General features: G+C 40.7%; 1 protein-coding gene across 2 annotated transcripts in view; it reads right to left on the bottom strand.

The window, feature by feature from the left end:
- RNF213 (ring finger protein 213) overlaps positions 1-15,375 on the bottom strand; it is a 155,775-nt gene that overhangs the window by 9,092 nt on the left and 131,308 nt on the right. For both annotated transcript variants that reach the window (XM_072990706.2, XM_078384278.1), the window contains 13 exons: positions 14,718-14,832; positions 13,224-13,440; positions 12,736-12,932; positions 12,168-12,290; positions 11,273-11,383; positions 10,264-10,506; positions 9,888-9,969; positions 8,266-8,300; positions 7,437-7,531; positions 5,623-5,788; positions 4,907-5,078; positions 3,253-3,347; positions 1,246-1,497 (listed from right to left, as the gene is read on the bottom strand). In XM_072990706.2, coding sequence (XP_072846807.2) covers positions 1,246-1,497; positions 3,253-3,347; positions 4,907-5,078; positions 5,623-5,788; positions 7,437-7,531; positions 8,266-8,300; positions 9,888-9,969; positions 10,264-10,506; positions 11,273-11,383; positions 12,168-12,290; positions 12,736-12,932; positions 13,224-13,440; positions 14,718-14,832 — 1,903 coding nt within the window. The remainder of the gene's footprint in view (positions 1-1,245; positions 1,498-3,252; positions 3,348-4,906; positions 5,079-5,622; positions 5,789-7,436; positions 7,532-8,265; positions 8,301-9,887; positions 9,970-10,263; positions 10,507-11,272; positions 11,384-12,167; positions 12,291-12,735; positions 12,933-13,223; positions 13,441-14,717; positions 14,833-15,375) is intronic.

Raw genomic sequence — 15,375 nt, 5'->3', positions numbered from 1 at the left:
ATATATGGACAACTGGCTTCTTTGGTAGAAAGTCCATCTGTGTTTTACACAGATCATGGCTTCCTATCACGAATGTATCAACATCTGGGCAGAAAGGACATTTATTTATTTATTTTATTTTATTTTATTTATATCCTGCCTATCTGGTCGATTAAGACCACTCTTGGTAGCATTGCTACCAAGACATCTTAGAGAGAATTTCTACTAAAGCGAATCACAGTGCCTTGCATAATTGTATCCCCCCTGTGTGGCTTCTCGTCTACTCTTTTGCATCTAAGGTACTCTTTCAATTTGCAACTCAGCAAAAACATTCTGATCTGTATTTTGTGGAATGTGGTCTTCAATGAGTGTATCTGGGTTATTTGTTTTTCCTCAGTACCAATCAGGAAGTATCACACAAGTATCTCTCTCCAATTCTGAAACAAAGGACAGGACTGGACTAAAATGACAGACTGAAGCAAATGCAACACTATGATTTAATATCCCCTTCCCTCCCAGGATGGAAGTGAGTCCAAATCTGATCAGAAACGTGGTCTAAAGCACAAATGGGAAAAGCGTGTTCTGAGGGCTACGTGCCCTGTTTGCACCCTCCAGCTCTCCCTTGACCCTTTCTTTTGCGATTAAAAAGATGGGAGCTGCAGTTTTTGAAAGGCCCCCAAGGGGCTTAATTCAACTTTTGATAAGATCACAGCCATTTAATACCTGAATTTTCAAAAATGGAAATGGACTTCTAGCCATTTGCTTTACATTTCTGATCCCCCCTCCAAGGGAGTTAGTCTAAGCAATCAACTAACTCCTGTTAACAGCTGAACGCTTCCCTTCTGCTTAGTCACAGCTGCATATGTAGGAATAAAAGCTAGTCTAATCTAATTCTGCCCGCACTCAGCATTTTCAGGAGGCAGAGTTGATCTGAGCCTCTGGATAGCATAACCACAGACACCAACACAGGGCTACCCTACGTTTTAGCTGTGTTTTAATATTTCAAAGCATCTACAGGGTTTGATGCTTACTGATGTACTTCTGCATTTGACAAGTAGCTGACAGCAGAATTTCAGCTCTTAAGATCAAAGTCATCACATTTATAAATCAAAGGGGGAAAAAGAGAAAAGAGGATGCAAGGCTGTGTGTTGGACACTTGCTTTTGTGAATTATAAAAAGCAGCCTCCCCATGAGACCTTGTGCTGTGCAGGTTCTGACTCATGTATCTCAAGAGGAGGGCCCCGGTGAAGATCTAGGCACGCTCACCTTTTGCAGAAACTTCCACAGGACAGGTACTGTATCTTTGCCGCCTTTTTGCTGGACCACATGGCCCAGGTACTCAACTGAAATCCTCTTCCTGCAACTCCACATCCTGGAGCAATGCACTAAGCTGTCTGGGGGCAGTCTAGACAGGAAGAGTGCAGGGTCCCCATATACAATTTTCACAATTGGGTTGGAAGAGATTCTCTCATCCTGGCTGATTTGTTGATTCAGTTCCAGGAGGGATTTATCCAGAAGCTGCAAGCAAAAACAACAACACCAGGATACATTAATAAGTCACAATAAAAATTCTCCCCTCTTTAAAACAAATACATTTTAAAACCCTTTAAGGCAACCTAGGAACTGGCGTATAAGGCTTCATCTTGGAACTGTTTGCTTTTACCTCTGTCATAAACAAATGGACTTTTGAATTTTTTCAGGAATTCCAAACACCCTTAGCTTTCAAAGGATGGAAGAACTTATTTCTTAAGAGGCATGGTTAAAAAATACTAGAATATAGGCAGATATTTGTGTGAGGCTTTAAGGGACATTATCTCTGAAGGAGAAGCATCTTTTTATCACATAGGAAATTCACTTGGAATGTCATTTGTGTCTATCTATATAAATGACAGGATTCCCAACATGGTGCAGTGGAGAGAGTGAAAAGCCTAAGGCTCTAAGAACAGGGTTTAAATCCTCATTTGGCCATGGAAGCTGGTAAACTGGTAAAACCATTTCTTAAATATCTCACCTTGAAAGCCCTATTAGGGCCATTGCTATAAGTTGGTTCTGACTTGAGAGCGCAGAACACACACATATAAAAGACAGTTTCCAAGATTCTACTCTATTATCAAATCAATAAAACTGATCAAAAGAGAGGTAAACGAGGACTGTTCCAGTGTTTCCTATTAAATTATTTTTGATAACCTGGAACACTTGTTTTAGCAACCTCTGGCAGTCACACCACTTAACTAGGATTGCAAAAGGCAGGTTCAACCTTAAGAGTATTACTCTCAGCTATACAGCTTAACTATTTTTCATAGCTACCATTTGGTAATGTAAAAATAAAAATGCAATGGATGCACTTCGGTGCAAGGTCACATTGGTGTGGGGAAGTAAGTCTACATAGCAGCCATGGCGGTAGGTGATCCCACCCTCTAATGGCTGCAATGCCGGGAGGGATGTAATGCATTTGTAGCCAATTTCGTCAAACAGAATTAATTTCCTTGTGACCTGCTACTTTCTAAACCTTTGTCCTCGTAACTATCACAGAATTTAAAGGGAAGACTTTAAACAAGGCTTAAAAAACATAGGAAGAGCATTCTGTTCCCACAAAGGCCAACCGGATCCCGATGCAAACACCAGAACCAAAACATGAGTACAAGGGCACTTTCCCATTTGTGTTTTCCAACAAATGGTGTTCACCAGAGGAAAACTACACCAAGGTAAGATGTAGCCACTGAGAGCCTTTGTCTTCAGTGAACTTGGCTCAGGGGCCAAGGATAATGTTGACAAAGCATTTTACATCTGGAGCGGACAGAATTCTACTAAAACTAATCCCAATGCTGTGCCACCAAGTCAATTCTGACTTATGGTGACCTTTTCCAGGATACAGATTACTCAGAAGCACTTTATCATTCTATTTTTCTCACATTTAGTCTGCATGCTCTTTAATGCCTTCAATTCTTTCTTTGATGAGTAGATTTTCAAAATGTATTTAGCCATGATTAATAACATGCCTAATTATTTCTTCTAGACCTAATGGATATGGTCTGTTTACAGGGCACTGGATGAAGGTTCTTGTCTCCTTTAAAACACCTCACACTTAGCACTCACAAAATGGTTTATCTGGATATTCAGCTATGAGTTAACATATAAGCAGCTACAAAGATATGTGTGGTGTTCCCGTGGAAAGGACTTCATGCTTCTTCCTTGGCTTAGGGATGAGGCACACATACAGACTCAATGGGCTGGCTGGAGTTCATTATGGAAAACAAAGATTTTTTTGTTTACCTCTAGCTGAGGAAGAATAATGGTTTGAGCAACAATTTCTTCCCATTTGTTTCTGTATTCTTTGGTGGAAAGTTGGCCATCAAAGCCCACAGGCCCTGCAAAAGAAATGTTATTGAACATAGCACATGTTTTTCTTAATCCCTCTGACTGGAATAAGGTCACATGTCACTACAGTGGTGCCTCGCTTAACGAGTGCACCGTATAACGATGAATTCACATAGCAATCTTTTTTGAGATCACTAATGCGATCGCATACCGATGGCCTCTATGGCCAAAACTCGCATTGCGAAGATCGGTAAGCGTTTCGCTTAACGATATTCACATTGCGATGCCGGGAAATCAGCTGTTCGGTGGCTCCAAAATGGCCACCGGATGACCCAAAATGGCCGCCGCAACAATTTTCGCGCCCTGCCCTCACTTACTGAGGGCGCGAAAATGGCGGTGCTATGAGGAAACTTCGCTTAACAGTGAGTATAGAAGCCATTGGAACGCATTAAACTAAGTTTAATGCATTCCAATGGCATTTTGCGTCCTGTTTAGCGATGTTTCCCCATAGCGATGGTTAATCCGGAACTGATTAACCTCGCTATGCGGGGCACCACTGTAATTTTATGGCTATTATTGTATCCAATCTAGCTGCTTAGGCAAAGGGCTCAGACCTCTGTATAAGCTAAAAGTCACATTAATCACTGATACAGGAAGAAAGACACCAGCTTAAGCAATTAATTACAGTGGTGCCCCGCATAGCGACGATAATCCGTTCCAAAAAAATCATCGCTGCATGGATTCATTGCTATGCGGGGCAAAAAAGCCCATAGGAACGCATTGAAACACGTTTAATGTGTTCCTATGGGGAAAAAACTCACCGTTCAGCGAAAATCCTCCATGCGGCCGCCATTTTCACTGCCCGGTGAGCGAGGAAAGGGTGCAAAAACACTGCGGGCGGCCATTTTTTTAACCCGGTGGCCATTTTTGAACCACCAATCAGCTGTTTTTAAAACATTGCAATGTGAAAATCGGTAAGCAAAGCGCTTACCGATCATCGCAAAGCGATGTTTTGCCATTTAAAACATCGTTATGTGATGGCTTTTGCGATCGCAAAAACTCAATCGCTATGTGGATTCGTCGTTAAACGAATCGCTCGTTATGCGGGGCACCACTGTATTTTTGAAAAATGGCATGCTTAAGATCCATTTTGAACCATTCACGCCGGTTCAAGTGGTATGATGGCTTGAACTGATGTGGCAAGGTTTGTATCTGTTGTATTTCAAGTCACAATCAAACATTACTACCAAAACACTAGCAGCAGGACTGGCCATTATTACATATTCCAACCACAGTCTTACAGAAAACAGTCAGTAATATGACATGTCCATTTCAGAAAACTGAGATTTGCATGTCCTATCAAAAATTCTATAATTAAAGAAGCATGACGAGCAAATGTGACTAACAGATGTGCTATCTACTCAAGAGATCTATGTTACTGGTTTCTTACACTACACAAGGACACTATATACTGTAAGCCCTTTTAATTATTACTGACTGTTACTGATACCACTACTTTAGACATATAAGGCTACTGTCTATGCTGTGGGTTATAGAACTAGTTTCAGGAAATATGAGCAACAACGTTTAACAAAACTATTTTCCTTACAGTGGCCTGCAGGATCTTTGAGAAGACTACACAGAATGAGATGGATGACATTTGTAGTTTCATCAGCACTCTTCCCAAGAGTATTCATCAGTTGCTCCAAGTCCTTATGAATATGCTGCATGAGAAAGCTCACTGGATTCTGAACGTGTGGCTTTATGATCTGCAATACGGACTTTTAAACAACAGGACAAAAAATTCAGAATAGCCAAAACACAGATCTATTGAGAAAGTGACAAAATTAATAGCCAGTCATCCAACTAGTTGAGGTCTGGTCTCTGGGCAAATCTGTTAAGTAGCCCCCATGTACAACAAGGTAAGGATAAATGAATTATTCACTGAAATCTTGGAAAAGACAGAACAGTTTGGATATGAATTGTTCACTGCAATGCCCATTACAAGACTAACCTGAAGACATATCATAGTTACTAACCATGTGACTGAACAGTACTGTTAGCATCTACAATTTGCTGATATTTTGTTGACTAGCGTAAGAAAATTTGTGTGCCCAAGAATTGCAACAAGGATTTTTTTATTTCTCGTTGGAATGGATTAAAAACAATGCATGCCCCTAAACTAAGGAAACAGGATTTTCAACTATAATCCCCTTTACATGATATTGGAAAGCTAAGTAGTTCCATTTTAGCAAGATACTTCAGCTCCTCTACTGCAATACATTCAAGTGGTTGCAAGTTTTTGTAAAAAAATAAATAAAATACCTGGGGATCTTTGGCGGCTCCCAGAAATAAAGCCAAATGAGTGAGCAAGCGAATCAGGATTAGGACAGCCGGTGACATTTTCCTCTCAGATCCTGTCTTGGCTTCTCTTTTTGAAGGGTCTCCAAGCACATGGCCAGTTTGTGTTCTGTCCCTTATATTGTTTTTCCTGCATGGAAAACACATCATGAACATGCACATTTGCTAAAAGTAGCTTCTAGCGCATCCAAGTGAATGAATTGCTGGACCCAGTATTTCCAACCAATAAGCAGAGGCCCAACCACTTGCAAGGTGAAGCTTCCCAGAGAGGCAAAGACTGATCCCAGAGGTTGCTAAAGCTGTGCCAAAAATTAAAGGAGGTTAGAAAGCATGTGGTTATATTTAAATGTGGTGGCGCTGCAGGCTAAACCGCAGAAGCCTTTGTGTGCTGCAAGGTCAGAAGACCAGCAGTAGTAAGATCGAATCCATGCAATGGAGTGAGCTCCCATCACTTTGTCCCACCTCCTCACCAACCTAGCAGTTCAAAAGCATGCAAATGTGAGTAGATAAATAGCTACCACCTCGGTGGGAAGGTAAACAGCGTTCCGTGTATAGCCACACTGGCCACGTGACAACGGAAACTGTCTTCGGACAAACGCTGGCTCTATGGCTTAGAAACGGGGATGAGCACTGCCCCCCTAGAGTCGAACATGACTGACTAAAATGTCAAGGGGAACCTTTACCTTTACCTATATTTAAAAGTCTGATTATGGGCAACAGGAAGGCCATCTCAACAAATAAGGCAGAAAGGAACTTTCAAGTGGAAGGGAAAGGGATAATAAGCTTTTGCCTTGGAAACATGGGATGAGTACCAGGTTAGGAGAGGGGGATTGTTAGGCAGGATGATGAGTAATAAACTTGAGAGGCATGTGAACTGAGTCTCATGCTGGAGTGGCACAAATGCAACTCTTCCCATGTTGACTCCTGCACTGAAGGGAAATCATGACCTGGATGAATGGATTCATAGGGAGTTGCAAGAATGTCCACAAAAGGATACAAAAGCTGTACAACTTTTTCAACTACATCTGATCTATAGCATGATGAAATGAAGAAAACCTTGTTCCTGGGATAAAGAAGCTTTCCTTAAAGCTCCTTCCTACTTGATGCCATTAAAGTTATATAACAGAAGCCAGGCTTCTGTACTCCAATTAGACAGACCTCCTCGAAGTAGAGACCCTTAAGAATCAGCCCGTGTTTCCTAACAGGACACCGGAGAGGTTAATTCATGGGTATCCCAGTGGAGTATTCTGACTTGAGCAATGACTCAGGAAAGTATTTGCATCTATCCAGAAGTTTTGGATATTATGGCTAAACACCTCTTTGGTCACGTTACTATAGAGGACATAGGTTGGTATTATTAGCTCTCCTGCTAGTATCAAAATCTTATCATCTCTAGATCTTTTTATGTTTCTTATTCAGAACAAAAAGGTGCTACAGTGGCAACAACAAAAATTATAAAATGCAAGCTATATGTATGCCTGAACAATAGCTAAGCTTCTTGCAACTGTTTCATAAATAAACAACCTGCCCCACTGGGCTGGTTTGAACTACGTCCTTTGTTGGTTTTACGGTATTTACTTGATGTTAATGGTTTTTACGCTGGGGTTGATTTACTTGATTTTATCATTACATTTGGTTTTAATTGTTTTATTCTTTAAGAAATTTGTAAGACATCTCGAGTGGTGTTTTTTAGTTTAAAAAGCTGGGTATAAATGTAAGAAATAAAATAAAATATAATAAGTCTATCATCATTCTAGGAGGGTTAAACAAATACCTACAGTTCTTTATGAAAATTTGGCAGTGGCCTGTGATCACGGCCTCCTATTTCAACACCACAGTCAACACATCGAGATGTTTCCATAGGCTGGCCACACTGAAGAAAGAAAGAAAGAATAAGCACTGCAGGTCAGGAAATGAAATACAGCCTTCTAGGGCTTGTTTAGCCTCAAGCCCAATTGTCAGGTAACAAAGTCACTTCCCTCCCAAAACTTTTAAGTACTTGTATGGGAAAAAGTTAATATTCCTGATTTAGTTGGCCTGAATAGTAGGTTTTTTTAAAAAATTCTTTTTCTTTTAAAAAATTAATACAAACACGTACAACTTACTATATAAAAACAAAATACAGGTGCACCCCCCCGGGACCATTATATCTTACATACTTTTATTTATAATCATAGTCTTCTTCCACCCGCAAAGGCCTTCCAAAAATACATATATTCATTGCCCGTTCCCCCCTTTCCTTTATGCAATACAGCTTTTATGAATTCTTCCCATCTATTAATCTTTATCTCTCCCCTTTTAAACTTAATTTCTGAAATGGTTCCAAAAACAGAAGTGTTATTGATGACAGAAAATTGTGATGTAATATAAAGAACGAAACTGTAATGAATTTGATAACCGCACCTCAATTGCTTATAGCGAAGAATTGGGATTTCCAGTTGCAGGAGTGGAACAATGAAATATAGCACTTAATGATAAGCTAGCCTGAATAGTAATTTTAAAGAAGATGTAATGTTTAAGAAGAACAAAGCACTGTGCAAAACATAGCACTGAGTTTAAACAAATACACTAGAAAACACGTTATGACCAAGAAATATTCCCACTTACCTCTCCAATAGTGCAGGGGTGCCCATTTGGACATGCTAATTTGAACAAGGAAAAAAAAAGAATCAGTGCAACAAAAAGGAACTGAGGGATTCTCCAAGATGGGCAGAACATGTGCACAGAGGGGGCTCCTCCTAGAGAACACGTTAAAGCTCTAGAATGTTCCAAGCACCCCAACACAGCCACAGAAATATGCAATTGTGTGCATTTACAGAGACCATGAAGAAGAACAAAGAATTCTGAGCTACAGAATTCATCCTTAGCTGTCAGACAGCTCATGATGTGTGGAGAGCTAGACCTGCAGCAGGTAGCGAAGTGCAGCAGGAAACAGAAAAGCAACCATCCAGTGGCTCTATGTCATTGTGCCTCTCCCTTAAACATTGCCAGGGAGAGAGAGGACGTGATTGCATGAGGATTTGTCCTGCAGTTTGGTCTGTCTTGAGGACAGGCTGGTCCACTCCTTCTTCTGAGGACCACATGATATATAGGTAATCACAAAATAACCCAGCCTTTATTCACGCCTACCAATACCTTTTGCGTTCCCGGTCAGCATGTGTGATTGCTGGGATAAAAATGAAGTAGACAGCTTAAGTTGTCATTCTGATTATATTGGGAAACTGAAAGGTTCTTTAAATCCCCCATGGAGGAGCAGAAAGACGATACAAAGCTTTTTGTACTTTTAAAAAGAGAGAACGGAATTAGCTGCTTGGCAAGCCAGTTAAGTGTGATGCCACTTAAGAAATAATTTTTAAAAATGAACGTTTCCTCCCCCTCCCCAACAGGACAAGGAAAGCGATTTTTTAAAAAAAATCCATATGGTCAAATAGGATCACCTGAAATGTGGTGTGGCATCCTCCCCCGAAACCACCTGACCTTTGCATGTAGGAATGCAAGGTCACCCCAAATGACATAGTGTACGTGCAGCTCAAAGTGACCCTGTTTAGGACAATTCAGCCCAGGCCAATTTGGTCACCTAGTAGCATCCTTAGATTGGAAGGACCCAGCTATCTACAGCAATGATTAGTATGACCAGTAGGCCTTCATAAATGGCATTACTATGTGGGCCTGGAACTGAACAGTGTTTTAATTCCCTAACCATTATCTATGTGGATCTTCTGTCCTTTTCACAGATTTCTCCTCATAAAAGTTTAATTTGTAGAATCCATTGGCAGAATCCTATGGCATATGTGCTCTTGTGTAAAGGAAATTGCATACTGCCAAAGTTGAATTTCTGGCCTGGGCACAGGCCTGATCAGCATACCTCTCCTTTGAAATGCAACCTCCAGCTCGTTAATGAATGACAATTTCTTAACAAGACTTACATGATTTTCCTACACAAGCTTAAATCTGCAATAGAATTCTGGCCACTCTATTAAGTGCTGAAAGTATTCAAATCTATTTTCACTACTCTTTCCAGTTTCTGGGAGGTGACACAACTATCAGCTTCATTTTTAAAAGGGTCTAAACAAATACTACATGATTTGTTATCTGATTCCAAAGAATATTTAAAAGTAGCAAATTCAATCTTCTTTATTGTCTGAAACATTTCCATTTTTAAGAAGCCACCACTGAAATGACAGGGGGTTTTTTTTTGCTTACACGCAATCTTGGGTAACAGTACTTACTATACCATTGAAGCCCTGCGGTTGCCTGCCATCCCACAGCCTGAGCTAGCAAGTCTTCTGGCATTGTTGGCAGAAAAGCGTTCTAGAAGGGGAGAGAGAAATAATGAAAGTCAAAGAGGTGGCACCATAATATACACGGGCATCTTTTCTCGTGACAAGATTGTTCTGACTGACCAAATGGACTAATACTCATCACCTACCATTAGAGAAACTCTTTTCCTCGTGTAACTAAAGATAAGGAAACATTTGAGACTACAGGGCAGTGCCATTTACTTCAAATGGAAATACCTTTAAAGGAAAATGCAAGGAAAGCAGGGTCGGATTTAAAAAAACTGATAGGCATGCCAAAGGAAATTTCAGCATATTATTTATTTACCTGCATGGTGTTGGGCATGAATGCCAGATTCCTTAAAGGTTCCAGGATTCGATTCTCCCTAGACAGGAACACAGCTGCTGTGTGAATTGCCATTTCAATCACCACAGCTTTGTGACTGGAATCCTGGGGGCTCAGGGCCAGCGAAGGGAGAGTGTTATCCGTGAGAGAATCTGCAAATGCTTCCAGTTCCGGAGAAGGAAGAACTTTGGAGTTGCTGACAAATTCCTTAAGAATGTCACGTTGCTGAAATAAAAAGAAACAAGAAGTGGAGCTGTCATCCACTTAAATTGCCATTTTAACCTTATAGTAAACTGGACAGAACATGATTAATCCATTTTACTATAGATCATTCTCAAGTGGTTTTAACATAAAAGCTCTTGGAACAAGTAAAAACATGATGGTGTCATTCTGCCCCAGTGTTACTTCTATTGACAATATCTCAAAAACAAAAGAAAAGGACCCCTCCAACTGCTCAAACAACTACAACACAAAATTTATTTGCAGGCTAATTTATTTATTTATTTATTTATTTATTTATTTATTTATTTATTTATTTATTTATTTATTTCCCGCCCCTCTAGACCATGTCTACTCAGGGCAGCTTACAACATGAAATAAATCAATATAAAATACATATAATCATAAAAATACAATTGCTATATTAATTAAGACAATTAATTTAAGAAAGGATTACCAAGATGGGGTAGGATAAGGAAAGAAGAAATAAAAAGACTTAGCTGACTGGAGGGAAGGCCTGCCTGAATAGCCAAGTTTTTAACTGTCTTTTAAAAACACCCAGTGAGGGTGCCAGCCGAATTTCTGTCGGTAGGGCGTTCCACAGCCGAGGGGCCACTGCTGAGAAGTCCCGGTTTCTAGTTTTTTCCTTCCGAGCCTCTCTCGGCGTCAGACCCCTCAGCCGTCCCTGCTGGCTATGACGGGTGATTCGGGTAGATCTGGGTGGGAGAAGATGAGGTTAACATATAATCTGGCCGTGCGATAAAGCATTTACCTTTGGCTTGGGATAAAGACTTGGGTTCTTGCTTGCATACAGGGATGTGAACTCTCTGAAGACAGCCAAGAGAAAATGAACAGCCTGTTCAGCCTTGGAGCCACTACATGTCTGAGAAGAAAAATACAGCTTATTAAAACTGGGAAGCAAAGAAGGATCATCAGTAGTTGACCCCCCCCCCCCCAAGCTCCTGTTAGTAACTGTCATGGCTATCGGTGCAGACAGAAATAAACGATATGAAAGCATGAAAATAAAATCACAAAATTTTTCATATCTGGTCACCTGGGAACTATCCTAATTTGTATGCAAACCAAGCTCCCTGTATGAAGCCACCCCACCCAATCTGGAACCTAACCTACGGATCCTGACACACCATACCTGACAAAAGAAAGTACATGACTAGTGACAGGTTAACTAGAACCAGTGTTTTAACAGGAGTGTACTAAAGCTAAATTTCTACTTGGACAACCAATACTCTCTGAGAATTGTTTTGAGAAAATATCAGAACACTGCAAGATATTTCTTTTTGTGTGAGAAGCAAAAAGGCATAAATAGTAAGCAAGAAAACCTCTTTCAGTGAATGCAGCTAATTCAGGGAGGAAGGGAATAAAGCATCAATCAAAGCATATCAATGAGCCCTGTGGCGTAGTGCTTAAACTGCAGTACTGCAGTCAAGCCTCTACTCATAACGCGAGTTCAATCTTGAGGGGCTCAGGTAGCTGCCTCAAGGTTGATTTAGCCTTCCATTCTTCCAAGGTAAAATGAGTACTCATCTTATTGGGGGGGGAGTGTTTCTTTTATAATTATGTTGTAAGCCCAGAGAGTGCTCCAATCACCATGGGGTGACATAGAAGTTAAAGGGAAGACCTATGCTGTTCAGTATAAAATGTCTTACCTTCAAGGCTTGCTCAATACTCTCTTTGTGGCATTCTATAATTGCTTTCCCCAAGGCGTTGCGCAGATCACTGTAGCTCTTGCCATGTATCAAGAATCGATCAATCTGACTAGGCTGGTGTACCTAAGGCCACAAAATACAAAGAATGCTTTAAAAATGTATGAATATGAAATCAATTCTAAACACCGTGACTGTGAACATCAGAACCTGCCCAGCAAAGTACATGTCTTATGCTACATTTCATCTCTTAGGAAGTTCAAATTGTTTATAAAGGAAGTACAGGTCTATGGGTCATTCACTCTGAACTGTCACACATACGGCTGGAGAGTCTGGATTTCAAAGCATCCCCAATAAGATGCCAAGTTACTAATTTCGCTTTTTTTTTACTAAAGTCTCTGAGCAAAACAATGTATTTTGCCTACACAGACAAGTTTCAATTTTAGGAAAACAAATCATTTTTATTTATATACAAATTTATTCTTTCCTCTTTGTTTGGCCCTTCTGTACCAATCATGCCCCCAAAATCAGCATCTAAAATTTGCCAGCAATAGAAATAGATCTGTGTTACCTGTTGTTGCTCAATTATTTCTGAAGGAAATATCCACTGATACTGCCGTTCACTGGAAAGTCTCTGGGTGAACTCCATCCCGTACTGGTTGGTAAGTTTTCGGACAAGGTAAACTCTATACCACTCATTTTGTGCCTGACAGCAGAATTGTTTCACACTCTGCAGGTACGACTGCTTCTCTTCTTCTCTGTTACCATCTGAAAAGGAAAGAAAACAAGGCCTTGGTTCCTACCAGTGCCAAAGTCTTGATATCCAGCATGTTTAGAAGCACTGAAATACATCTACCTTGCAAACCCTAGCATTTAAAAGAAAATAACACTGTGGCAAGACAAGGAGACGATGTAAACACCTACGCACGACTTCATGCGTGTTTAATACCGACACGCAGGGCAAGTCCATCATGTAATCGATCTATCAGCAGGAACTCACTCATACACCTGCCCTTTGGTATATCTGCACTCCCCCAAAGTCACCACAATCTCACTTGCCTGACTTTCCCTGCAGTTCAAAGAGGAGCTCTGCAGCCCTATCCAAGCACAATCGGAGACGGGCCAATCCCTGCAGGAACTCAATGGAGGACTCTTGAGAAGTCTGTCGGCTACGTATCCTCCTCTGTGAATAACTGGCCAGGAAATGTGTATCCTCTTTCAGGTGGTTTATCTGGATTTCTTTAGCCAAAGCTCCTAATTTCTCCCACATAGAATCCTGCAAGGGAGAAAAAGAGGAGGAAAGAAAAGGTATCTGTTGTCCAGTGTCAATGAAAATAAGCTATATCATATAAATAAAGCTTTCTCAAAGAATCTGTAAGGCTTGTATAGTTTCCTCCTTCACACAGAGACATGAATTTTGTGCCAAAATAAGTTGCTGGGCTAAGAATTAAGCTCGTCTATGGAAATGATTTCACAATTAGCAAGAAATATCCTTTTTCTGGAAAAGAAAAGAAAATCTGAAGTATTTTGGCCAAGATAGAAGCGTAGAATCACCCATGGCTGGTGAGAGAAGAAGTGGAGATAAAGCAATAGTCAGAACCAAAACTTTGTTAGTCTAATGTCAGTCAGGTAAAAAAGGAGGAGAGGAGAGAGCAGCTGAATGGGAAAGAAGTGCCAGATCTGCTGTACTTTTCCTCCTGGGCTAGGGACCTAGTGGTGGCATGGGAGGGTTGTGGCCTTTGGATCCACACTCCTCCTTTGATGCCCCTTCTTTACTGTTGTAGAAGGACTGTCACTGACAGTGCATTAATTCTCCATCCAGAATTGGGGGGCTTTCAAAAGCAGACCCCACACATCCCTCCAGTGAGCCACACATCTCCAAAGGTTCACTCACTATCGTCATAAAGGCTAGCAATCTACTTCTCAAAACAATGAAGACAATGAATAATTTGCTGCCGGGAGAGTCCCAAGTCACCAAAATGTGTGCTTTTGTATCGAGCCAGCAAAATATATAAATATATAGTGGATATATATTTTAAGCCAAGTATAGACAAAGTACAGCCCTCCAGATACTGTCAGATGGCAACTCCTGGAATTTCTCTCCGTTGGGACTATGGCTGAGGGAAGGTACATGTTTGAAGGAGAAAAGCCTATTCACTCTTTTTCTCCTCCCCTGCAGCAGAAGTCAACTAAGTCCTGGAATTAACTAAAATAAACCAAAGACAGCCTCTGGCCTAGTCAACGTTGTTAGAAAGCATACATGCAGGGAGCAAAGGCGTGTTTACGGGATTTCTCCCATATCTCTGAAGCGTTAAAAACTAGAGACAGACTCTGATATTCCATGAAGGAGCTGAAGGGCCCAGTAGCCATGACATAAGCCATGCGGGAGGTGGTGCCACTTCTCTGAATATGTTTCCTTGTGAGAAATGTGAGACACTCCTGCCGCAAAATGATTGAAATATAATTGTAAGTAATTTGATCTCAGGTATATTATCCCCCCTGGCCAGGTTGGCCCTCTACAATTAGAAGAGGAGGTTGGGAAAATGTTCTTACCTCAAAGCAGTTGACAAATAGTGTGTATAGTTCTATTTTATCTTCTTTTTCAAGGAGGCAAGTTTTCTCTACTTGTGATAAATACTTCTGTAGGTAGCCTTTCACATGATCAAAGCTATGGAAACAAAGACACCTGTTATTAATGAACAAACCAATGGCTTCTACTACTATTAACAGTATTTTGAAAATGAATGAAGATTTGTGGTGTCACAAAAGACCCATCTGAAATGCAGTCAAGTGTGGGAGTTAGCAATTTTTGAACTAATGTAAATATGAGCACATGGCCATTTCACCCTCTCTAAATTGCCATGTATATATATATATGTATTTGTAATTAACAGCACCAAGTTTGTAATGAAATAGCTTTGTATGCCTGCATAATGAATATGCACTGGTAGAGTGCTGATGTGACTAGCAATTGAATGTCTGGATCTTGATTGGTTGGTATGATTATAATGTACTAGGGAGATCCGATCTGTGTGATGAGTTACAGCTTGGTTAGATGGCAAAACTGGCTGGAATGGGCTAAGAAAGGTCACTTAATGTCACACAGTGTCACGTAGAGGTGCCTAGTGCGAGCCCTGCAGCCAGATGCACGTATCAGGGGGTTTGGGTTAAGAAAACCACACTGCACCTCAAGCAACCCTCCTTAGGGTGA

Source organism: Pogona vitticeps, chromosome 2 (genome assembly GCF_051106095.1).
Source record: "Pogona vitticeps strain Pit_001003342236 chromosome 2, PviZW2.1, whole genome shotgun sequence".
In the NCBI taxonomy this organism is placed as follows: domain Eukaryota; kingdom Metazoa; phylum Chordata; class Lepidosauria; order Squamata; family Agamidae; genus Pogona; species Pogona vitticeps.
Note: the sequence above shows the minus strand (reverse complement) of the source record. Positions and strands in the feature narration are given on the sequence as shown.